General features: G+C 34.8%; 2 protein-coding genes and 1 pseudogene across 5 annotated transcripts; all 3 read right to left on the bottom strand.

Annotated features, from left to right (window-relative positions):
• Positions 1–1,540: 1,540 nt before the first annotated feature.
• Positions 1,541–12,850, bottom strand: LOC149546960 (uncharacterized; annotated as a pseudogene).
• Positions 12,851–15,049: 2,199 nt separating this feature from the next.
• LOC149546959 (uncharacterized) lies at positions 15,050–15,922 on the bottom strand. The gene is made up of 2 exons (XM_089791455.1): positions 15,708–15,922; positions 15,050–15,441 (listed from the first exon to the last, which is right to left on the bottom strand). The coding sequence occupies exons 1-2, from the start codon at positions 15,920–15,922 to the stop codon at positions 15,174–15,176; spliced, it is 483 nt and encodes a 160-aa protein (XP_089647581.1). The 3' UTR covers positions 15,050–15,173.
• LOC149546958 (uncharacterized) lies at positions 15,550–21,677 on the bottom strand. Of its 4 annotated transcripts, none has more exons than XR_016353799.1 (6): positions 21,025–21,677; positions 20,567–20,700; positions 17,874–17,979; positions 17,566–17,704; positions 16,506–17,199; positions 15,550–16,104 (listed from the first exon to the last, which is right to left on the bottom strand). XR_016353799.1 is itself a non-coding variant. In XM_089791456.1 (6 exons), exons 5-6 carry the CDS (start codon positions 16,615–16,617, stop codon positions 15,923–15,925), a joined length of 294 nt encoding a protein of 97 aa, XP_089647582.1. In that variant the 5' UTR covers positions 16,618–17,199; positions 17,566–17,704; positions 17,874–17,979; positions 20,567–20,610; positions 21,025–21,646; the 3' UTR covers positions 15,550–15,922. The 4 variants fall into 4 exon arrangements, 2 of the variants coding, with proteins under 2 accessions (XP_089647582.1, XP_089647583.1); XR_016353798.1 differs by having other exon boundaries at positions 20,567–20,610; XM_089791456.1 differs by having other exon boundaries at positions 20,567–20,610; positions 21,025–21,646.
• Between the last annotated feature and the right edge of the window lie 5,053 nt (positions 21,678–26,730).

The raw sequence follows: 26,730 nt of genomic DNA, 5'->3' as shown, positions 1-26,730 counted from the left end.
AAAGACAAAGTCTGATGAAGATCAATTCAAATTGGTAAGGCATTCTACCAAGTCTAAATTGGAAAGTGTTTGCACTACTAAATTTGAACTCAATTTTTGACCAATTTTGGTCAAAATTTCCACCCAGGTTGGTTTAAATTTCGACCAAGATGTTCGTCGAAGTTTTTCTCGTCAAAATTTTGACCAATACATTTGTCGAAAAATTTTAATTTTTGGTGGTCTTGGTTTGTCAATGTTGGTTGAAATTTTGACCAATCCATTCGTCAAAATTTTTTGATTGGTCAAAATTTTGACCATCCATTCGTCAAAAAAAAATTGATTGGTGAAAATTTCGACCAATGCGTGGTAGAAAACTAATAGGTATTGGTCAAAATTTCCACTAATGTTTAGTCAAAAAATTTTAGCATTGGTGGAAATTTCCACGAATGGTTGGTTGAAAAAAAATTTAGTTGGTGGAAATTTTGACCAATGCTTGGTAGAAAACTAACAAGCATTGGTCAAAATTTCCACCAATGTTTGGTCAAAAAATTTATAATGTATCAAGCAATTGCTTCTTATCCAAGCCATTTAATTTGCAACCTTTTAAATCTTTGCAAAGATAAAGTTGGAGCAGAAAAAAAAATTCTTTTCAAAGGTGTCCTCTGATTGTAAAGCGTCCATCCATTATCTATTTAAAAAATAAGACATATCTAGTTCAACAGATAATGGAATGGACGCTTTACAATCAAAGTACACCTTTGAGAAGAAAAACTCCCCTGCTCCAACTTTATCTTTGGAAAGATTTAAAAGGTTGAAAATTAAATGGCTTAGATAAGAAACAATTTCTTGATACAGCATCGAACAAAGAAGAAAAGTGTGTCTACAATATTGGAATTGCAAGGATATGGACGTATTTTGGGAAAATGAATATTCAGACACTTCAAGATTCCACAATACATAATGTTACAAAGAAATCACAACAACTGATGATAAGAGAATTAAAATACAAAACCACATTTTTCGGTCCATTAGTAGGACCCGACTTTGAGATAACCGTGGTCTATTGTCTCTGTATTCAAATTTCATTCACAATCATTTGAAGTTTTTATGAGTACTTTTCCTAAGATAGATTGTTTAGTCCTTTGAAGAATTGATTAAGAGGTAATAAAAGGGTATTTCAACCACTACATATTGCTCCCTGGCTGTAGTTTTATTACCAAAATATTTACTTTCAAATGCACAATGATAAAAGTGCAGCAATAAAGCAAAGTCATGGTGATTGAAAGAGAACCCAAAGATAGCATCTTTGACCAGCTTGAGATCCAATGACACAAAATCTGCTATCTTGGGGTTCAAACAATTATCCAATAGGATATTACTTGCTTTGATGTCTCTGTGCGCTATTCAGATGCTGGATTCCTCATGAAGATAAGCAAAGCCCACGTGCAGTTATGATGCAGATGTTGAGCCAAGTAGGTCAATCAAAGTGGATGTTAGATCTTTTATTGCCTGCTAATTCAAATTGATACTATGTGAGTGGATACAAAATAATGCTTACAAATCAAGGTAATTGCAGTGAACATATATTGTTACTGAATAAAGCTTGTGCAAGACTGTTATTTTCTAGACATTCATAGACCAAAATACGATGATCTCTTTCTACACAGCATCCATGCAATTTAGCAAGGTTCTTATGTTGCACTGTAGATATTATAGCTACTTCATTTATAAACTCATGCTTTCCTTGTTTAGATTCAGATGAGAGTTGCTTCACTGCAATTAATTTACCATTTGGAAGAATGCCTTGTTCCATAGTCAAGCACAAGAAAAATTAGATAAACTTTAATAAAAAATCTAAGGATAGAAATGATTTTTAATTGGCATGAACTAGGAGAAAGTAGTAGAAAGCATAAATAATGGAAAATCCCAGAGATGCCACAAATAACTAGCAATACCAGGAAAAATCCCAAAATTAAAATTATCAAAAGCAATTATTTCTGCATAGCAAAGTGTGATTTGCAAAAATATAAACTTCATTACGTACAACTCATATCCAAATTGCATCCCATTAACACAAACTGCATATGAAATTATGCATTAAATTAAAGATCAGAAACATGTGATTTTAAAAGTACATACCTTCAAGAACTCAATGAACTTAGTTACATATTCAGATGAGGCCATGTCATAGTTGTAGAAGTCATACATAATTGGTGTCACAACTGCTAAGTAAATGAGCTGCAAGGAAGCCAAAAAGCAATACTACTCGATACAATGTCTAGAAAAAAATGCAAGGATTGACCCATAGTCGGAATCTAGTTGAGGCACACTAAAAGAAAGACAAACCAACAAATAAGCCGCCAAACTACTGCCAAAGATGAAAAGAATGCCTCCAATACCTTCTATGCCAATAATTGCCATTAACAGATGCTTAAACTGCAAGTGAAATGAAACACAATTAAAAACATTAAAACCACCAAAACTCTACTTTTATTATCAGTATTTGTTGATGCGAGTTTTGTATCACTTACATAACATATTAGGATTTGAATATTCAATATGGGAACTCCTCTCTTGAAAATTTATTACCTAAGAATACATAAGCAATAGCTCCAATGTTCCTCACACTGTTGGATACTCGCTCAGTTTTATCGATGTGATTCGTTGATAATCACATAGGCGGCCTTACGCAAATTGTTGAGGATGACTTGGACTTTGGTGGGATGAAGGTGATGGTGACTCGGTTCGCGAAATGTGCGGAGGCAGATAATGTTGATGGTGGCGATGATGGAGGATGTGTCTTCCAGTGATGATGTTGATGGGAAAGTGGTGGTAGTGGAAGGTGAATGGATGTGTTCTAATACTCGACCTACTCTAACTTCTTTCCCTAAACTTCGACTACCTAACTACTCACTATTCTACTCCTACTCCTATGAATGGAAGGTTAGCAAATGGACAGGGATCGAACCTAATGAGAGATGACCAGCAACCTCACTTCCATAGGTGCAATGATTTGAAGGAATAATAAACTAGTTTACCACACAAAGCTTCCCAACCAGCCGCTAGGATGCTAGTGGTCTAGTATTGATCCCTATCAAACATTTACCAATGCTACCATACAACTATCCATCTACATCACTCCTACTTAGCAACTTGAAATGAAATTTTGCTTCAACAACTTGAAAAGAAATCTAACTAAGTGGAAGTAGAAAACATGCAATAACACCAAATGTTCTTAATCAACATGCAAATCACAACAATGAAGAAGAGAGCAATTTTGGTATTATCTTCGCAATAATTTCTCCAACCCCTTTACAAATGAGAGCAAATGGCCTTTTATAGGGGCCAGAAATACAACGGATGATGAAGATCAAAACAAGATCAACGATCCAGATTGGATCCTCAAAACCCTAATTAGGGTTGCCACCCCATCAACCAATGAGAAGCTACCACCTCATCAATGGACCAATGAAAAAACTGTAAAAAGTGGCAACCAATGAGAAGGCACCAAAATGGTGGCCAATCAGAAATAGACACTTGTCTTATTCTACAAGAAAGGGAAATTTTCCACTTGGGCTTACATCAAATGATCTTCTAATATAACTCTTCCCTTTTCTTTCATCTTCTTAGCTAAGGCAATGAACTTAGCTAGCCTTTCGTTAACTTCTTCCATAGCAGGACAAGGTGTGTGCTTCGCCTTGAGTTCCACTGACTTCACCATGCTGCTTGCTGCTTGTAGTATCTTTTCGTGATCATTCTCATATTCCTTCGCAAATCCAATAAAAGCATTAAGAGAGGAAAGGGTGCCCAAATGCTTCTTCTTGATGACAACCTTTCCCAACTCATCCAACCTCGACCCAAAATCTATCTTGTTGATATCCTCTTCTATGATATCCTCAAAATCAAGTGCCACCCCAACATCACTCATTATGGTTGAAATAGAAGTGTCAACACTTGGGCTGTGTCGTGCAATCTCATTATGTATTTCCTCAAGTGTTCTAAATCTAGTAGTTAATGCAACAAACCAAGATTCAACTATACTCAATCCTCTCTCATCAACCAACCTGGCCCTTTGCAAAAATGCCTCTAGTAGCCCAATGAACGCCTGTAGCCTAGGAATAGCCAAATCTCTGATGGGAAAGAAACCTTTCCACTCTTCTTCGAATAATCTGAACTTGTCTCTAACAGCCACCAATGACTGGAATGTCGAGATGAAGGCAAGAAATTTTTTCCATCTTGGATTTTATCATGGATCTAATCCCTGACTTCGTGGAGCTAAGCTGATATCTCTCCTGAATTGCTCCCGCTGTCTTGAGGAAGGGTTGCCTGGTGCAGCTGTTGGATAGGCTAGCTATCTCTCCAATATTTGTTCTCGGCCTCCAACTTTACTATCCTTTCATTTTCCTTCCTTAACCTTTCTCTGATTGATGTTATACCTTCCTGGACCTCCTCACACTCCATATCATCTGTATTCCTTCCCAAGTTATGTTCCACTATCTCATATTCTTGGGCCACAATCTCATTCACTGCGTTGTTGACTCTTGGATTTACTGTTTAGATCAAATCTGGATGCACATTCCATAATCAATTCTGGACAAGGCAATGTGGGAGGAAAAGCCGCCAAATGTACAATTTCGCTCTTGTATATCCTTTTTGCCAAGGGGGATTGTCCTTCCTTCAGTCTGTCCCTCATCTGTATCATGTCCATTGTTCTGATATTGGTGTCAGTTATTCTCTTCATTTTCGAGAAGAAGGAAGTTTTGGGCATCATATCCTCTTTGTCTTTCTTAGTGTTTGTCTGCTTGAGATTCTTACTTGCACTACCATCCTCCATGCTCGTCGCCCTATTACGGGATGGTAGAGTGGTGGACCAAAAGGAAAGAAGAACCAAGTGGAGCAATCCTTAGACTAGAATGAAAGATGGATGTCAGCTTAAGGACCCCTTGCAACTCTAGATGATGAAAATTCACCTCAACCAATAATCTTACAGCGACTTTTCGGAACCTAGGATATGACTTCAAGAATTTCAAATCCCTTTGCAAATTAGAAATTTAAACTTCTAAAACTATCCAACACTTGCCCAACAAACAAAATTCAGACCTCCATATGCATCCCTTGTCTCAACAAAATCGCCAAGTCTAATATAAAAAATGTAGTCCTAAATAGGGAAAAATCATACCTTCACCATGAATTGTCCATGTCACAAAATCAAATTTGCCTCAAGAAAATGCCAAGAGTGGAAGGCTCTTTCCTTGTCTTAATTTTCCCAAGCATGGAAGTCCTCAATTTGCCCAAAAATGTCACCTAGGGCACAAATCGCAGCACATAGAAGGAGGACAAATCACCAAAAATTTGCCCACAAGGAAAATCGCCAAGGCCTGAAATTTGCTCCTCAAGAGAAATTCGCTCAAGAATGGAGAGGAATCTGCCTTAGAACAAAATTGCCTAAGCATCAAAATCTGCTCCCAAGGAAATTCGCCCAAGGATGGAGAGGAAGGAATGAATTGTGAAGAAGAAATGGGGAGGGAGGCCTCCTTTATACCCAATTTCTTTCCCCTCTAAGCTAGCCGACCTAGTCCTGGAGGAGAAAAAAAACAAAAATTAACTCCAAGTCATGGCCCATAATTAAGTACTTAGCTCAAAATTTAATTTTGCCAAAAGAAAAGTGCACTTTTAAATTTTTCAATTAGCTCCAAATTGCAAAACGAAATTAAGTGGCCTTGAGGGTGATAAATATTTCCATTTAATGAGGGTTTAGTAAGTAATACATCATTAAATTTGGATTTTGGCTAACCAAAAGCCATCTTTTCAATATTAAATTACCAAATTCATTAAAAACTAAAAAGTTTTCAAGGCAAATCAATCCAATTAAAGCCAATTTTTTGTGATTTTCTACCAAATCGATTTTGCCAAGCTAAATAATAATAATAATTGCATCTAGAACCAAAAATTGATTTTTTGCAATTTAGCCTAATTTTAACAAAATTAAAATTTTCACCAAAGAAAAATTTGAGATTTTCCAAAACTTAAGTCTAGTAAAAAAAAATTTTTGAAAGATTTTTTTAAATTTACGCATTTATATCCAAATTTTCAAAAGAAAACATAACTTGAAAATTCACAAATTTACCCTGCCAAGTTGAAATTAACTTAGAAAATTATTCGGCCTAGGGATAGAATTGATAGCTTTGGAAAATCAAGTTGAAACTGGGTGAAAATAAGCTAAGCCTCCCCACATTTGTCCTGAAGGTGCCAAGGCGTGAAATTCTCAAAACTAAAAAATTTTGGGCAATCCAAAAATTTGCCGAGGTGATTAAAAAAAAAGGGGGGTTCCCCAAGATTTGGGGCGATGTGTGAAAACCTCACAACAGTATTGTAGAGACTCGAGAGCATGACTTGAGGAGCAGACTCCCCACTTGTGAAGAATACATTTCAGCAAATGATAACCAAGACATCCAAATGAACAATGTTAATGTTATAATTATGTCCGATAAATTATATTATATATATGAGATATATAATATATGACAAATATTATATATGGGATAATTAACTTATATTAAGAGTGATATATATATGTATATATATATATAACCATTATAATATGTTAAGGATATATTACTTGTGTTATTACTATAACTAATGTAAGTTAATATGTTAAAGAGACATGTCTCTTCAAGAGACGTGCCTCTTTATTTCACATATATATTTATTCATATAGTAACTTGGAAAACATAGAAATATCTACAAGTGCTATTACAAGTTACAGAATATAGTAATCGATCCTATTTTACTAACATGGTATCAGAGCCAGGTTCAAACCTCAAAGAGTTATTTGTTCTCACAGGAAGATCAACATTGATAAAGTTAATAGTATCCACGTGGAGTAACCCAGTTAAGGAAACCTTTGTGTTGTGTGTGAAATCAAACTGACTCAGATTCGGGTCTCTGTTTATCGAGGCAAGCACTACTCTTAGCCCCTGAGCTCGAGCCTGGTCCTGCATTGAAAGAGGTCAAACTTCCAAATAGAAGACTGATCTTGTCAATTGTGTGGGGAAGGTTGTCTGATGCACATGGTGCTTTGAATGCAAATCTCAGGGCAAAGCGCTCAGCATAGATAGTCTATCTAATGTCCAACATGAGGGGGTTGGCATTGAGTGATTTCTTATTTTCTTCTAGGTGATTCGAACTGTGGATCTCCTGATTGTTTTGAGAATGGTGGATTAAGATTTTACACTTGAATTTCATGAGAAGGCTTCAGAATTTGAGGTTTTGAGACATGGGGAGAGAATGCTTTCATGGGCGAGTATCTAAATTTGTGGGTTCTACATTCAAATGTTTGTTGCAAAACTATGAGTGGCGACTGTGGCTGGGATTCGATTGGTCGCCAAACTTTTTTTTTCCCATATGGAGGTCGCTAGGTCGAATCCGGGCGCAGAACTAGCGATGGCGGTGGAAGCTTTGACTGAAGCAAATCTGGTCGAGTGAAGGCAGAGGCCAGCACTTTCACGACACGATGGGCATGATCATTGTTCCGTCTTGCAAATTCAATTCTGAAAACCCTAGGATCTTCAGCTATGCGAAGCTTTATATTGCTACCATGGGTTTCAGCAAGGATGAGTTGCTCAGCAGCGAGGGTTTTGGAAGCATTTATAAGGTGGTTTTGCTAAGCGATGGATCAATTGTGGCAGTGAAATGCATGTCTGAGAAGGACAAGCGGAGGCTAGAGAAGTCATTTGAGGCAGAATTGGCAGTCATAAGGCAGCTGAGGCACAAGAATTTGGTGTCTCTCACGAGCTGGTGCTTTGAAGAAAATGAGCTTCTTCTGGCTTATGATTATATGCCTAATTCGAGCCTCGATAGACTCTTGTTTGGCCGCCATGGACCTATTCTTGAATGGTAGAGAAGGTACAAAATTGTCTGTGGTCTAACTGTGACGTATTATCTACACGAACAGCTGGAGACGTAAATCATACATAGAGATGTAAAGAATGTTCCCCTTGGAACAATCCACAACACAGTCGAAATCCCGCCCAAGCACAGGGGAGTGGGTAGGGGACATTTTTTTCTTTGTAGTATTGAAGAAGATTTTAATACGAGTCATGGAATGTTTAAAAGGGGGATGGTCCATAAGAGAGGTGAGCTTATTATAAAGTCAAGAATGTTTGAGAGAGTGAAAATCTGCATAAGATCCTAAATCGCATTGTAGACTCAATTTCACATGAGCAAATGTAAAATAAAATTCTTGGTATTGTTTGGGCTCATCACTTCCTAAATGCAAAGGGAATGCAAAGGGAATATGATGAAGAGAGTTTGTGGGTCACGCAAAAATAAAAATCAAAAAAAAAATTGTGAAAAGATATATAATGAGATGCAAAATATGTTCAATAATATAAGAGTGGGAATCTAACATTGTAAGGGCAAATGATAACCAATGTTCTATTCCCATTTGAACCGTCCTTATATGAGAGCAAAAAAGACATACTCAAATTGTTTGACAAATTCTTACATGGAGGCATTTCCTGATTTGATGCATATGGACCTTCATTAGAGCAACTTATATTATTATTGCAAATAAGTATTTATTATCCTCAGGTATTGCATGTATCTACTCATTGTAGTCTCTCTTTTATTTTGTATTTCTATAATTACTATAAAGAGCTATTTGCCTTGATCTTTTCCTTCATCTCTGAGGATGTTCTTGCAGGAAAAGAAGATTGGTACATTAGGCATGCTACCAAATATTGTATAGACTCAATCTTATGGTAGTAGCTCCAAAGAAGCTATGATATAGGATTCACGAATCATTCGATGATTAGGTTGGATAATGTGAGTTTCTTGAAGCAAATATTCTTGATGATTGAAATTATAAGAGGGAGTCTAACAGTTCATTAGAGGCAACCTTGGAGAAAGAGAGAGAGCAGAAAATAAAAATTGCTTAAATCAAACTTTTGATGATCTTGGTTCAGAAGGAGTAGACCTTGATTAATGGATTCTCCACTAGTCAAAAACTATAACAGCTAAAGGACTATGATTCATAGGATAAAGTCTCATGCATGTAGGTTGGAAGGCCTTATGCTATCAGGATAATCATTGACCTAAGGAAGCATGACATGACTTGCTACCAAGAGGTTAGAAGGATGATAATAGATTCAGAGAAAGTCTAATACTTCATCGGAGAGAACCTTATGCTAAGAGGTCAGAAAAGTTGATATCAAACTAAGAGGGAGAAACCTTATTCTCTGTTATGTTTTTATGGTGTTAATGTTGTGACAACACCACTTGACAGTATTCATGGAGACTTCATGTGAACTTTTGATGTCATACATGCATGAACTTGTCCCTTGTGTACATCATGAAGAAGTGACGACTTCTAAATGATTATCACTTGTATTAGGAGAAGTTGTTGTAAAGTGATGTCCTTACAATAACTTGTAGCATGATTCATTTTTGCGAAATTGTTTCATGTAAAGGCTTTATCTTATAAATCAACAACTAGACGGTTGATATCATTAATTTGATTATCTACAAGTTGCTTGTATAGATATATTTTTGGTACTTGGTGTATATCTTGCCTTGATATTCTGATAGGTTATTATCACATTGAGTACTTGGTGGATATCATTTAGTTGATGTTCTAATAGGCCATTACTCAGAGTATTTGGTGAATATCATTTGATTGATATTCTAATAAGCCAATGCTCATGTTACCAACTATGATATCAAATAGTAATTGGTGAATATCATATGTTGATGTTTTGATAGGCCAATACTTACATGATATCATATTCTAGAAATCTTTTAATCAAAGATTTCCTATATGTATTTTTTTTAAATATTACTTAAGGTGCAATATCTATGTGTTTTATCCTTCTTCATTAAGAGGAAGTGTTAATGTTATAATTCTGTCAGATAAATTATATTATATATATGAGATATATAATATATGACAAATATTATATATGGGATAATTAACTTATATTAAGAGTGATATATATATATATATATATATATATATATATATATATATATATATATATATATATAACTATTATAATATGTTAAGGATATATTACTTGTGTTATTACTATAACTAATGTAAGTTAATATGTTAAAGAGACATGTCTCTTCAAGAGACATGCCTCTTTATTTCACATATATATTTATTCATATAGTAACTTGGAAAACATAGAAATATCTACAAGTGCTATTACAAGTTACAGAATATAGTAATCGATCCTATTTCACTAACAAACAATACTAAGCCATAGGCTTCTTTCCCAACTTCATGTTTAATTGAGGATAACAGAAAATCAAAAGATTATGATGGTAACTTGTATGGTATCAACAGACATCACTTCATGGACAGAGACTGATACAATTGATAGTCAAGAAAAATTTAAAATAATTAAAAATACGTGAATATCAACTCACTTACCTCAACTTATGGTAACTGAACACCCAGGATATTTGTGACATGATTTTTGGACAATGCAAACTTGGGTTCAAAAGTTTTTGCAGTCGTTCCTCCATCAATGCCAAAATCATTTATCCTATATTAGAGTTCCCATGCGATTGTAACTTTAGAATAGGTAATTTAATAGTGAAGAATGCTTCAACATGGGAAAAGAATTTTCAGATAATAACAGTGTACATACATTACATCAACTACAAAAGGTTTAATATTATAAAGCCAGATCACAAAGGAATGTGCCAGCATTCGTAATTTAATATTTATTATATACTTAATGAGAACTGTAAAACATCAAGAATACAACTGGAAAGCTTGGAAAACAAGCGGCATGTAAACAAAATAGTTCAAAAGCAATTAATAAATATTTTACCTTGTAAAAAGAAGTGAAGAAAAGAGCCAGATTCTGAATGAATGCCTATAAAGCATTGAATGTTAAAGGCAGTATAATTAGTACTGTGGCATATTGAATCTAACAGCTCAAATTTAGTTCTTAAATAATGCATATGGTTATTGTAACACCATTAAAAACTGCCATGCAATACAACATAACAACATTAATTATCATTAATGAAACATACCTGTTCTTCAGTTGATCCATTTGCATAGGCCTTTGGGATTTTCGTTCCAGGTGGAAGAATAGCCCAACATAATGAATATTACAATATATTTTTAGATATGTACAATGTAAAAGATGTGTAAAAAAAACCAAAAAAATAGTTTTTTTTACTAAGACCAGTTAACTGACACAACTGTGATTTTACTCACTCCTTTCAGAAATGAATGTGTTGCAATTTTCTTGTATTTACAAGAAGATAAATAAAACCCACCTAAAATCACAAATTGTAGAAATTTCATTCACACTACTTACAATTGCACCTTGAAGATTGTATAAAGCTTCACAAATTGTGCATCGTGGAAGTCCCCAAAATTGAGTGTTGCAACCTAAATAGAGACTACCAATTAGGCATGCAAGGAGAACAAATAAAAAAGAACCTTAGTAATATAGTAAAGTTACTCACAATACAATTAAACGAATGAGTAGAGAGAATATACTATATAAATGCAAGGATGGATACCTTAGTTAAGCATTGCAAAGCCAAATTTTTATAAGCAAGCACGAGAGAAAGATTTAGTAAAGTATCGAGCTGTAAGTATCAAAGACAAACAAATGGTTAGCAACATTACAAACTAGGAGGACTCTTGACACACATAAAGATAGACATCACTATGTTTTAGTAATTTAAAGCATTCAGCATTCTTATTTAAAGCAATATGTGATAATAAAATAATTAAGGAGCAAAAGGCATTTAGATGAGAAGATATATGCTAGATGAGAAGCAAACCAAGGGAGATTCAAATATATAACCAAGAAGAATCCATGATAAAAATGCATGAAGAGTGGCCAGAGTTGCCCTTATAAGTTCAGGACATTGTGATGCCAATAATACATAGAGACATAGCTCATGTATAAGCTAGAATTCACTGCAATTATCAAGGAGTTGACTCAGATTGCATTGAAAAAAAATTATTCAATACACCCATTCAAATTTTATAAATATAATTATCCATCAATATTTTATAAACAAAATTCCCCATCTTTTCAAAATTCAACCATTTGAAATTGAAAAGACACTTTCTATGTAATCCTTAAACTGACATATTGCTCTACTAGTTCAATGACTACTTTAGTTCCTTAATCTTCTGTTGTGTCATCTCACCTCAAGAGAAGTCAAAAACTTCTTCACTAAGCAGCTAAGGATAAAAAATATAATACTATTAGTAACATCTTCACCAGATACAGAGATATATGAAATCTAAAATACCTAATGAATCGTCTTACCTTCAAAATATCCTTTAAAATAGCCATACAATTTTCACATATTGTTTCACTACTTTTTGTAGCAGAAACAAGATCAAGTATAAATCTTGGCCATCTACCCAGCCATTCATGCTTTAACACCTGGAATATTGCAGCTTTACTATTAGCTTTGAGATTTAATGTAATACTTGAAATTTCCTCTTGAAATATAAAAAATTTAGAATTAAAACAAAAGGATTATTATGCTATCTTTTATATAGAAAACCCAATTCTAAGTAATTGTCTATTAAGAATCACAGAGTAAAAACCCTTCTCGATCATGTAAAATAGAAGAGAAAATCTCTTTGGAAAAAAGACAAGCTCATTTGTAATTTTTGTTTGAACTTTGGGGTCATAGATCTTATGTGTGTCGATTTTGCATTAATGTACTATCACAATAGCCATGATTGTAAGCATTTGACTTTCAATTTGTAATAGCTATTGAAGCAATGTAATCTAATTTTTACATAGACCCCCTTGTTTTAATAGCTAACTCCAATGTTTTATTCATTTTGTGAACCCAAACTTACCATATTTGGCATTGCAAGTTCAATGTACCCTCATTAACAATTGATACCATTGCATTCATTGTTGTTACAACATTTTGTTGAAGTGTTTTCAGACTTGTATAATACAAAAAATCTTTGTGATTTAGCAATCTTTTGGACCCAGGTCCTAAACTACATGTTCATTATTAATGCAAAAAAACGTGTTTTGTACAGTGGGTACAAGTGTTAATGTATAAATGTGAAGGAAGATTGAAGGTTTTGGTTGAATTCTACTGAAACCCAAAATATAAGGTGGATTTGTTAGTTTGGGTAGGCAATCAAATGTGCAACATATTAGTTTTTTCTGCTAGAATAGCCTATAATTTTAGGATTCAAGTAAGTTGTGTAACTGCAACTGGAGATATTTTAGTTTTGTTAATACATTGTAGAGATATTTAGAGGACAAGCCCTTAGAGGCATTCTTGCACTTCACATTAGTACTCCTATAGTGATACATGATAGCAAAGGTGGCTCCTCCAACAGATCACTGAATGCTGACACCCAAGTCATTTAGTTCTCAACCGAGGCAATCTTCCTTGGTTTCAACTGTTTAGCTGGATTGTCCCCAAGTTGATATTTTAATAGTTGTACTTGTTTGAGTTTACACACTTTTTGAATAAACCCCTGTTCCAATTATTTGCACATTTTTTGGTTTCCCTCCATTTCATGTTTATAGCCCTTTATGCAATTGGTTCTTTGCTATTGTACATTATGTACTCCCTATGACATACATGTGGTCATCCATGCAATTTAATATATTTAATCTATTTCTTTCTTGACATTCATAAAAACAATTGAAGATACAAAGTAACCATAATTGCCTACAGTAAGCAATGCTATACTTGGGATTCTTGCTTTGTTGGTATCATTTCAAATTTCCTTTCTCTTATCACAGTAATTCCACAAAAGTACCAAAAAGGTGAAAACATTGAAAATGGCCACCATCAAGTTTTTAATATGTTTTACCTATATCACATAATCACACCAAATTCACATGATGGAATGGAATAATACAATGTAAGCATGCATTCCGAATTTGCAATTAGAAGGAAAGGACTCTTAAAGAAAGATAGAGCTTAATATGTATGGCTTTACTAATTGCTTAATTAAAACTATTAATTATCAAAAGTTTACTAAGCAACAACTTGCAGTTTAAGTAGCAACAGCAGATATGATATGGGACCCAGCACAATTGTGATGAGAGATTTCTCACCTTCTAAGGAGAATAGAAAACCTAACAATTCTTGTGGCATGGAGCACCATAAACTCTGATATAAAATGCATTAGCTTCTTTATACACAATATTCAATTTATCTTATTGCCACATCTTAATTGGTTTAGAGTTTATTCGTTAAATCACTTCTTTTTCGGCAGTCTACTTGAAATTCAAGATAAATTAATGGAAATAACATTATTATGAGTTGCTTAGGATATAAAGTTATACCTTCATTAGTAATATCAATGCACCAACACACTTTAAGCTTCCTGTAAGTAGTAGGGAATATCTAATACAAACACAATCCAAATTTGGAAAGAAAAATAACAAGTTGTTTAAAATTGGAACCTTCACCATTCTCAAATATATGGAAGCATTTGGTAGAGAGCTATTTACCTTTGGGGAAACAAACTTCATTTCTTTTGTGCTTGCATTTAAGCATTGGAATTCGCAAGCAAGCATACTTTCTTAGGTTCAAAAATAAATATAATCAACCAACAAGGTTTGTCGTTAATTTTTTACAAAATGTAATTAAAGCTGGGGTTACCAGGCAGCTTCCATAAGGGCATATACAGATCAGTGCCTTGATAAAATGGATAAAATTAACAGAACTAAATAGACATGAATAAGTAGAGGTACTAAAGTAAAAATATAACAGTCAATTGCAAATTTATTACTTTGATTTTAAATCCTTATAATTCACTTGGATGAGACATATCTGAAAGCAAACAGAAATATGCAGGCAAAATCTCATTCATTACAATAAAGAAAACATATCAACAAAAATTGTCACCAGAACAAAATTATGTAGCTCATCTGAACTAGTATAACATTAAACTAAAATGAAGGCTACTCAATTTTCTGGATTCAAGATCAATATATAATGCAAGGAAGGAACTGGTTGCACATACATTTACTCCCACATGACAATAAAAGGATGTGCCAAAACCCATACGATTTAATAATTGAAACTCATATGCCAAATCACACGATACCATATAACATTGCATTGAACATATCAGTATCACAGATCCAAAATTTAATAACTAAAAATGATAGTATCAATATCCAAAGCGCCGACCTTTTCAAAAGCATTCAAAATTATATATATATATATATATATATATATATATATATGTAGTCATGCAGGGCAATACTAGGATAGTTTGGAGCAGTCTGAACAAGAGAGTACTGAGGAGGACCAGGCAGACCTACCACCTCTGCCTTGGTTGGATCAGATTGTGAAGACACAGTTGGATTAGTGGGAACTGCAACATCATTAGTTGATCGAATGTCATCCACTGTGGTGGATGACTCTTGCGGATGATGGGAACAATCCTCATGTGGAGTGAGAGAAGCAGTGTGTGTGCTGCAAATCCCATACACAATCAATATCTTAAGTAAATCAAGAATACATGAAAACATAATGCATAGTAAAATATATAAGCAAAATCTGTGTTCTTCCATAACCAGAATATAGTGATCTTATGAACAGAAGCTTTATTTTAAGAAATGAGCAAAAATGGTGCAGAGTATTAAAAAAAGGCACTAACAGAATCCATCATCTTGGTTAACCAAATAAACATAGTCTATATACAGAATCCATTTTTGCTGAACAGGATGAGTAACAATAACCTCAACGAAGGTTCCTCAATAGCTTCTTCAGTCCCTTGAGATTCATCAGACAATGGAGTGGAGCTCTTCTCACTTTCATCATCATTTCCATAACTTGTACCAAAATTAACTCCATAGCTTGCATCAAAGCTTCCAAAACTAAGACCTGTATGCTCAATTTCAGGAATTTGAAGTTGATGTGGCATTATAACATGTTGATCATCTTGAACATTCATCTATTCTATCTTTTTATGCAATTTGGCAACATCTTCAGTCATCACACAATTGGACACGAGCAAAGGTGATCTGCTAATCTCAGAAGCACTAGTGCCCACAGTAGATGTACCTATTATTCCAGGACTCGTGCTTGCAATCTGATTTGTTGCCTTTGGCTTCCATTCCTTGTCTGGTCCAATTGCTGCATAGCAATGACACGGAATGTTATAGAAAAGCCAGTGAGCAACTAATTGTTATTGCTTTCTGATGTTCCTTTCTTATTTTAAATTTTTAATACCCAAACATTATAACTTAATGTGAATGAAACTAAGCTAGCTAGCGCAAATCATAATAATTAAGCAGTACAAATATCAAACAGAGTTTGTTTGTTTAAAATTCTGCATTAAAAAGGCTAATCAAGCTACAAATATATCTACACAATCAGAGAACAAGAATTAGTCAACTGAAAAATTAGAGCCCAGAACAAATACAGTTAATGATGAATACACTTGATCCTTGTTTGGCCATTGATAAGGAGCATAATAGAAACCACAAAACAAAACTTTTTATAATTATAAGAGATTTACTACATAACCAAACTACCTTTCTGAGGACCACCAAACTGCTGAGATCTGACACTATAGTGATTAGCCATTCCAGAAGACCTGCCTACAGAAGATGCTGTTGATGTAGAATTGGTTGCCTGAGGTTGCATTTCTGATACACGGTGATCCCCATCAGCAGTCTGAGACTTACTGACATTCCGATCATGAGAAAAGGAATGTACAGTTGCAGAATTCTCAGTTACCAATACCTTTGCCTCTGAATTGATAGCATCCGATATGATAGATTAAGATTTTTGCAATGAATTTGAGGAGTTAGACAAAGAAGACTCGCTATCATGGGAACTGGTGGTCTGGTCAGCATTAAGTCGTTGCACTCCAACTTCACACTTAATTGTTCTTACTGCACCAGAAACACGAGTATCAAGTGATGGCACTAGCACAGGATCTGATGACGACAAATAAACACCTGAAACAGATGTCGAAATCATTGACGTAACAAACTATTGTGAACTAAGCATTGGTTGTCCCTGCACTATCATAGAAGTTGAAGGGGGGGACTTTGCAGTTGAGTTTGAACTTGCTGTGCACCAGTTGACTTCAGCACATCAGCCATAGTACTATTTCCAGAAGCATTCCAACCTCCTAATTGAGCTTGAACTTGTGGAGTGCATAAATTTGATGAGTTCCCATTGGGTAGGACAGAAGCCCCAGTCATGGTTGTTGGCAAAGAACTGTACAAAGAAAAGTTTGGAAATAAATTTACATTTTATCATTATGTTTAAAATTAATAAGTATATTATACAAGACAAGGTAAATTCCGTGGCAAGTAACTAAATGTAGCAATAAACAATAAAAAATAAGATACTTGTCAGATGTATCCAAAAAACAAATCTCATTCAGATTTTAACAACTTCGGTTGACAACCAAAAAGTGGACTAAACTACTAATGAAAAATGTCAACAAGCACATAAAATATACTGATGAGACTTCTTATAATTTATTTGCGAGAAAAATCTACTGATGATTAGACTTCTAATAATTTATTTGCAAGAATTATCTACTGATGCTTCACAGCTATTACAGTCTGTAGAAACAACCTTGTGGAAGGAACATTTGCCTTAGTCTGTGCATTCTGTGATGTTGGAGGAGGGTTGGCAGAAACTAGGTTAACCCTGTTTACACTCTGATAGCCCCCATTCTCCTTTGACGTGTTGGGGCCCCTACCAACACCTGCATCTAAAATGGCCCAAAGCAAAAAGAATATTCATTCTAATTAATATATTTTCTCTTTATAAAATAGGAATAATTTTTTTATTTGATCAAAAAAGCACAAAAAAAGAAAGATAGGAGGAAACACTATCTCAAACAGCAAGAAAAGGTATGGAAAATCAGTAAAATCTCCTACCGGATGAGATATATCTTGAAGGATAGCTTCCCCTGCCCCCCCTTCCACCTCGTCCTTGACCACCTGGTTTTGACCTTGATTCTACTAAATCTTGGTTATTCACAATCTGCTCAAACCAGCAAAAATAAAATACAATATGGATAGTTGTCAAAATTTTGCAACACCATGAGATGCACTTAAGACGTCAGATGTACTAATGAACCAAGAAAATAGTAGATATTAAAAAAGCATTTTATATAAAATTTAAGATCTTCGGATACTAATCATTTTTAACAAAATATAAAGTAAATACAATAAGAATCATGCATGCGTAGATTTTACATATTACACAAGATATACATGGGGAAATCCTTTCAGGTTAAAATCCCAATAAGCAGTATGTTACCAAAACACTTAGAAATATTGTTATTAGAAATAGAATGAAACTGCGGACAGTGTTCTAGATCCTTCCACATGGCCAGTAATACCCTATATGCGTAGTAGTATAATTCACTATGAAACTTCAAAATATTACAAACTCTCAATAAGAGAGAACTTACATAAACACAGGAGAAAGGGTAGCAATATGAGTCATACCTATAGATAGGTATTAGACTGTAATTATTTTCAATGTGAAGTGTTTAATGAAGCATACAATTATAACGTACAGGTTTCATAACCTTATATTAGAACAATATATAATATTCAAAGGGTATGAACACTAATAACATTACGTTCTAACAAAAAGTAATATATAAGACACAATCTTGCAAAGCCTTACATCTCGATTACCTTGTGAGAGCACATTGCAACTTATTTTTAATTTGTAACATTCCATGTATCATGTCTGAAACTAATTTTTTGAAGTATCTCATATTCAACTCACATGGTGAATCAATTAAGAAATTTAAATGACGTCCACAACACCAAGCAGTCAAAGGGACCAAGAGACAATTTTTAGAACATTTTATAGTTTCTTTTGATGTCGGCTCTTTCATCCGAGTCTTGATCAAGAAACCTATCATTATGTGAAGTCTTGTCTCCTCAAATAGCTCATTCAGACTTCCCACCTGCAAAACATTTTCAAACCAAGCATGAATATCCTTATACACAGCACACTCTATGATGAAGCAACGTTTAATTCCAACACCCCTTTGCTGCAGATAATGCAAGTTCACTCTTCCCAATCTTTGTTGGGGATTGTTCATCTACATGTCTCACATATCAGATGATGATAACTGGTCCTCATCCGTGCAACTAACATTTTAACCTTTCCTTGATTTCAGCCCTCAAATAGGCTTTTAAATTATGTTCACACATGGGGTTGAACTCTATGACATGGTATGCTTTTTTCAACCTATCTATTGTGTCTGCATGGTACTCCTTAATTTTTGTAACAAAATCTCTTTATCTTTGAATTATTGTTACAAATTCCTGCAAATTCATGTCCCATATGCTAATCCAATTGTTAATTCCACTTCATTCAAGACTCCTTCACATGGTCTAATTTCTCCTCAACAGCCACTCTGAGCCAGCAAGGTTAATCCAGGTTTTCAACCCTTTTTTACGTAACTTAATAGACAAATTACTGTCCATGCTTCAACTGGAAACATTCTTGCTCCAACCAAAAGGATCTTATCAGTGATTGATGATTTGACTTAAAAGACTGCCAGAGATAAGGTGGTTTTGGGTTCTTTCTAATTGTCTTCAGTTGAAACTTGACATGCTCTTCCCCTAAACTTCACAACTACTGAGGACAACTGAGAAACAAATTACTGTCCATGCTTCAACTGGAAACATTCCTGCTCCAACCAAAAGGATCTTATATGTGATTGTTGATTTGACTTAAAAGACTACCAGAGATAAGATGGTTTTGGGTTCTTTCTAATTGTCTTCACTTTAAACTTGACATGCTCTTCCCCTGAACCTCACAACTACTGAGGACAACTAAGACAACCAACAGACTCAAAAAGTTTTCCCCACTAAATCTATTGGAAAATCAATTCCTAGGAACTAGTAACATTCCATTTACACGGAATCAACATGACAACATAAAACTATAAATGTACCTGATGTGGGAAAAACTTGGCAAAAATAGTGACTAAATGACACAGCATTTAACTATCAAAAATGAAGGAAAAGAAACTGATTTTGTTATTTCATGTCATATAAAATCTGCATAGGAAGAAGACATTATAAATTGTAAAAAAATGTTGATTATAGAAATTAAATTCATTTTTTAACAATCTGTTTTATTTTCACTTAAAACGGTTTATTGAATAAAATGAATCTATCAGTCTCTGAAACATCATCCTCTTATGAAACATGACCTGTCATTTTATGGTCAGCTTGTCTTTTTTTACGAAAACCCTAATTAGAATATACACTTGAAGAAAAAAATGTTTAGTCAAAAAAATGTCAGTCTGCCTTTGCTATGTATTTATTACTCCTTTAAAAATCATCCAAAAGAGATATCTAAAGACAATTAAGAAAACTATTTGAAAAATTCAGGAAAATTTAAGGCAAATGCACTAAGTCATGATTACCATGATGTAATATTACAGCATGCACGGCAACAAAACCACTAAATTCATCATAGGCTTGAAATATTGAAAATGACGATAACAACAGTTCGGAGAACTAATACCAAATGGATGTCTGAAATTAGACAATAAGATGCTCAGGATCTAATAATAAATTAATCAGAGAATTACCTCTTTTCACTTGTCTCGCTTCATCTTAACTTCATGAAAAGGATCTGCAATAGAATATTAAATTTCAGTAGAAACTTCATCTAATGTGTGCAGACCAATGTATGCAAGTTACACCATATAACCATCCATGCAATCTGCAATTATCAATAAAATTATAAAATGAAATTGAAGTATCCAATTGGACAAAAGGAAATATAACATTAGATTCGATAACAGTAGGTGGACCAGTTCAGATTCTCAAAACAGTGACTAAACATGGTTTCCAGTCCCTTCCCAACTCAATAAACAGAGTGCTAACATCACAAAGATGGACCGCTCTCATCTAGATTCTTCGTAATCTCCAATGCAAATCTCCATAGTACACAAACACAATGGAGGTCTCTTTTGATAATGGATTGCAAATATTCTATTTCTCTGAAATAAATGTTCACAAATTTTGCAAATTTTGTTAAAGGTACCTGTGTCCACATCGGAAGCCCATTGGCAATTCCCTGCTGAATAAATTGTTTTCCACTGTAAAACTCTCCATAGTAATCCTCAGGATTACCGTCACCCACATCCTCTAAAGTCAACCCCCGAGGCCAGACAGATTTCTGACCAAAATGAATATAAGGGTTTACAATACTTCTATTATTTTGGCTATGCTTATTCACATACTGCAGCATCGGCTCCCTCCGGGCCTCTTCGCACTATCAACTCTAGGTCGAAATGGGTACTCAAATTCCCGTTGATTACAGACCCACGCTCATCTGCATCATATATTTTCTCATATATTTTCTTGGCCCTGTGCTGAATGGCAAACAAATACCCGACACTCTTTCTTACGTACGAATTAGAAGGAACATGATTGAGGATCCGATAGCCCAGGGCAGACTGTTGCTCTACGGACAGAAAAATTGTACCCTTGACATTCCAGTCCGATGGCGTCTCTGAATCTCCCACGGCCACGACCCGCCAGCCCTTTATCAACATGCTAATAGCATGGTAAATGCATGCAATGAAATGAGAAAAGCAAAGCGAATTTGTCCTCACGGGCATGAAGTACCAATTTTTTTCCTGTCCTCGCGAGAATGAAGTCCCAATTTTTCTCCCGCCCATGCTCATACCTTTAGGATTGCCTCCGAATTAATGAAAAATGAATGGAACTTTTTTTTTTTTTTTAACATGTAAGCTTCGTGTTGGTTGAAATTTTAATCAAGAGGGGGCTCACATGTAAAAAAAAAAGAAATTTTTGCCTTAACATTCCGATCAACTTAAATTTATTTAGTTGATGGTCAAAATTTTTGGTAGAAAAATGAGGTTAAATATAGTAGTGTTGTAATAACATTAAAGATAATGCAGATCTAATTGGTTTAAAGACCATTGATTTTAATAAGTGGTCAAAGGAACACCAAAACATAGCTGAAGAATCCATCTACACCATGATGGCGAAATTCAAGACCACCTCACTTGAACTAGACAATTCTATGCCTAAGGAGCTAAGCTTCATCGTAGAGAATAAATGGCAATACTGTCTTAAAATGGAGAAGGAAATAAAGGAGTCTACATTGGCTCATGTAATCCCAGACCTAACTAAAGGTCAAATAAGCAAGGCTAACAAGAAACATGGGAGCAAATTTGCACCCAAATACAGAGCCTTTAGAATTTTGCAAAATCAAATTGAAGATATTGTGCAAAAGTCCACACAGATGTGGAAATTAATTTATGGATTGACTACAGTAAAGGAAGGGTAGGAAGACCCCCTTGAAGAAAAAAAATGATGAAGAAGAAGAGGAGAATGAAAAAGATGAGGAAGGAGAGAAAGAAAAAGAAGAGACAACAGTGGAGAAGACACAAGGTGAAGAGGCAACAACTAAGGAGCAGCAATCAAGACAGTGTCCAAGACACCCAATTGCCACCACCAAGTCCTCCACATACAGCACCTATACAAATAGTAATAGTTAAGGATGTTCCTGACACTTCAAGTCAGAACATCAATCCATTGACTACAGAGGATCTCAAAAAGATCCTTCACCAAACTACATTGAAATCACAACTATGCACAAATCCTATTTTAGTGAGTGTGGAAGTGTTGCAAAAGGTTGTAGCAAAAATTACAAGGGAGAAGGTGAACACACAAGAACCACCTTCACAACCTCCCACAACTACAGCAAATCAACCAAAAGAGCAAGAAGCATAGAATACAAATATTAAAGTTAATTATATAGTCATAGCAACAACAACTGTTGACGAGCCAACAAAGGAACAAACAAGACAGAGTGTTCCTACAGCACAAAACCAAAGTGCACCTCCTCAAATCATTATTATTGATCAAGGCAGTAGAGAAGAAGAGAAAGAAGAGGAGAAAACCCCTAAAGAAAAGGAGCAGGAGGTGATACAAACATTGGTGAACTTGCCTACCTCGGCGACTCCTACCAAAAAGCTGAGCACTGATGCAGCACCACTGCAAATCTCAGCACCAGGCTCGAGCTCCACCAAGATTGCAAGGGTAATTCACTATGGAGACACTGCACTTGATGAGGAAATAGTCATACCTAGTTATGACTTCAGAACAATGAACCTAGCACAGATAAATGAAGTGCAAGAGGCACTGGAGAGAAGGAAGAAGTAGGAGATACTAAAAAATGAGTATAAACAAAAGCAAGCACTTGTAGAAATCAAAGACATATTCCTTGATGCATTTAGCTTGCTAGTACCTGATGAAAACAAGCCCAACATGGAGCAATTTTCCAACATAGTGGACCAAGTATAGAACGAAAATTTTGATACTAATGTTAAGTTATTAGAATGGTCAGAAAAGAAGTTTAAAATGAAAGTTAATGAGAAAATATCTAGTGAGATAGCACTTTCACAAGTTGAAGTGGCTAAGAAGGTTGAAAAAGTAAAAACAGTACTTGAGAATGTATTCTCATTGTACTCCAAATTGTGTGACTCATCATTTTTCACACAAGAAACTAACCAAAGAATACTAAGCATGGAACGAAATCTTGAGATTTCTAGCACACAACTACCCAAAGATCCAACTCAAAGTGAGAAGTGTTTTGCAACTACGCTTTACACCCAGAAAGAGTTAGCTGTATTGACAACAGAAGAGGCCAATGTCAAGGTCAAATTGATACAGATCCAATCTGCCATTACCCCACATCTAGAAGTTTTACATAAGGAAAGAAAGACCCCAATCTTTCTACCCTAGAAGGCCTAATACATCTTGCAACAGAGACAACCATCCAACACAAATCACTAGAAATTGCTTTAGATAATTGGGATACTTCTCTGAAGATGATCATGGAGGTAAACAAAACATTTTTTGGCTAAATATTCTATTCTTTCTTAGGACCCTTTGACATAAGTGTCAAAAAGGGAGAGATAATATATTATTTGTAATAAGAATGGGTAATAAGAATGGGGAGAAAATACATTCTTTGATGGAAGTAATAAAGAATATCCAAAGAGGGAGATATTCCAATTTTGTGGAAGTAATAAGGAGATAGAGCCAAAAGGATGCAAAAACTGCAAGAAGATGTGAAATGGGGAGCAGAAACAAAGACAAAGTACAAACAAAGCATAAACAAGGTACACAAAAATAGAGGCAAAAGAATGATAAGGCAGACAAGGCAAAGAGTATCAAATACACCAGCATAAGACAAATTTAGCACAAGAATTTTGGTTATAGAAATTGTACATCATCTTAGGGGGAGTTACAAAATCTTTGAGGCATACAAAAATTTTGAATAAGTTTTTTAAGTTTTATACATATGCCGAACAGAATGTGCGGTATACTCATAGAGATCAGATTCATAATGTTTAATTAAATATTTTTGCCACTCATGTCAAAGGGGGAGATTGTTGGTCTCAAATTGGTTTTGACAATTGACTGTCAACACACTTAACCAAATTCTCAAGATGATGCCGAGTATAATATAGATGTCAAGCTACAATGTGTGTCGAGCCAAAGAATTCAATAGGTGTTGAGTGAACTTCAGGTGTCAAGTGATCTTCAGGTGTCGAGTCAAGTTCAAGTGTTGAGTCACTATAGATGTTGAGCAAGGTATAGATGCTGAGTGAGACAAAATTGCTATAGGAGCTGAGTGAGATAGAATTTCTATATGTGTCGAGCATCAGCAACTAGTAAGTGTCGAGTAACACAGAATCAGCACATGAGTTTGTGCCTTCAAAAACTCATATGTTAACAATTTTTTGAGTCAACATAGGATGAATCTCGAAGGATCTTGGAGATAAGATCAAATCTTTTGCATTACCTATGTAATCAACATGTAACCAATAAGAAAAATGGAGAAGGCATGTAACTGATAGGAAAAGTGCAAGAATTGAGCAAGAAATGAAGAGTAAATATTGATTGTAGATTCATACCTAACCCTAAGGCTTCGAAGTCTTAATAAGGAGGATGAAACCCCCTTGTATGTGTGCATGAGAGAAGTGTATGGGTGAATTATAGCGAAGTACATAAGGGTGTAAAGACTTAGAGAAGAACATAACAACATTATAGAATCTAGTTGATCAAGAATAGAGTATCAGAATTTCAAGGAAAAGAGACATATCAGATCAAGCAAGGATCAGAGCAGTCAGAGCTGAATGTGGATCTGGAATCAGCAATTAAGGATTGCAAGTCATCAAGTCAAGACTTTCTAATGCTCTCTAGCAATTTTATTAGGAATGAAAATCCTATGATTAAGCCTTTAGACAATGTGCTAAATCCTTTAACAGGGTAACATTCCAAGTGAGTGTTTGTAAGTCCATTAACCAGGTCACTTTTAATAAGGTGTAAAGTCTTTAACAGGACAGGCCTTTCACAGGGCAGACCATTGGAAGTGATCAAAATTTGTAACCATAAACATTTACATATTGCTGCAATGATACTTTGTGGGTGTCATCCCCATCCCAGTTTTACCTTCTCATTTTAGAAGGTTTTTGGGTTACCAAATATTGTGTTATCTATTTTCATGCATGTTTTTATTTTCATGTTTATTAGATAAATTAGATGCATGTGAATGATTTTAGTTAAAAGGTTTTAAAGAGGTTAAAGTTAGTTACTTTTGATTCACCTCCCCCCCCTCTCAGAAGTATTGTAAATTCCAACAACAGAGACTAGTGAATCCTACCTTAGCCCCTAAAATGCAAGAAGAGTTAATGAAGCTAAGAGATGGAGGGATAATCAAACCAATTAGGCATTCCACTTAGATTTCAAAATTGGTGGCTATCAGAAAGAAGAATGGAGACATAAGGCTATGTGTGGATTTTAGGAACCTAAATATTTCCTCTTTAAAATGGGTTACCAAACATGGAAGTTATGCTACAACAAGTGATTGGTTCTAAATTGATGTCTCTGATGGATGGATTCTCATGATATAATTAGGTTCTTGTAAAAGAAAGTGAACAATTTAAGATAGCTTTTACAACTCCATGGGGTACCCATGTATATGTAGGGATTCCATTTGGGTTAATTAATGTAGGGGCAACTTTTTAGAGAGTCATGGATGTAGCCTTCCATTATTATATTAACAAGTTTATGGTAGTATACCAAGATGACCTTACAACGTATTCCAAGAAGGCTAAAGACTATTGCAGACATCTAGAGAAGATTTTCATCAAAGCTTTAGAATATGGAGTATCTTTGAACCCAAAGAAGTGTACATTTGGGATAACAAAAGGCAGATTGTTGGGACATACAGTGTCAAAGGATAGTGTGAAAATTGATCTTGAAATAGTGGCTACCATTAACAAGGGCCCTAAGCCAAAGAATGTGAAGGGAATACAATCATTCTTTGGGAAAGTCAATTTTTTGAGAAGGTTTGTAACAAATTTTGTCAAAATTAGTAGGCCTGTCTCTAAAATGCTCAAAAGGGGAACCACTATAAATTGGGATGGTGAACCTTCACAAACCTTTCAAAACATCAAAATATCTATGAAAAAATGCTCCAATCCTTAGGACCCCATATTACACAAAACCCATGCACATATTTTATTTTGTATCCTTGCATATTGTAGTAGTAGTCGTATTACAAAAGAATGAGGAAGGATATGAACAACCAATTGTATTATTTAGCAAATCCTTGTAGTCTACCAAATTGAAGTATGAAATCAATGAGAAATGGGCTTATGCCTTAGTAAAAACTGTAAAATCCTTTAGATGTTATGTGGTAGGT

Source organism: Cupressus sempervirens, chromosome 7 (genome assembly GCF_028749045.1).
Source record: "Cupressus sempervirens isolate cs-2001-9-10 chromosome 7, ASM2874904v1, whole genome shotgun sequence".
In the NCBI taxonomy this organism is placed as follows: Eukaryota; Viridiplantae; Streptophyta; class Pinopsida; order Cupressales; family Cupressaceae; genus Cupressus; species Cupressus sempervirens.
The sequence above is the reverse complement of the archived record's forward strand: the minus strand, read 5'-3'. Positions and strand labels throughout refer to the sequence as shown.

What these genes read in the sequence shown, in the direction of transcription:
- LOC149546959 (XM_089791455.1), bottom strand. Translation starts at nt 15,922, where the DNA reads ATGAATGTTCAAGATGATCAACATGTTATAATGCCACATCAACTTCAA. An exon ending in ATTGAGGAACCTTCGTTGAG is followed by an intron (nt 15,442 to 15,707) that starts GTTATTGTTACT and finishes TGGGATTTGCAG; the next exon opens with CACACACACTGCTTCTCTCA.
- LOC149546958 (XM_089791456.1), bottom strand. Translation starts at nt 16,617, where the DNA reads ATGCAACCTCAGGCAACCAATTCTACATCAACAGCATCTTCTGTAGGC. An exon ending in GTTTGGTGGTCCTCAGAAAG is followed by an intron (nt 16,105 to 16,505) that starts GTAGTTTGGTTA and finishes ATTGCTATGCAG; the next exon opens with CAATTGGACCAGACAAGGAA.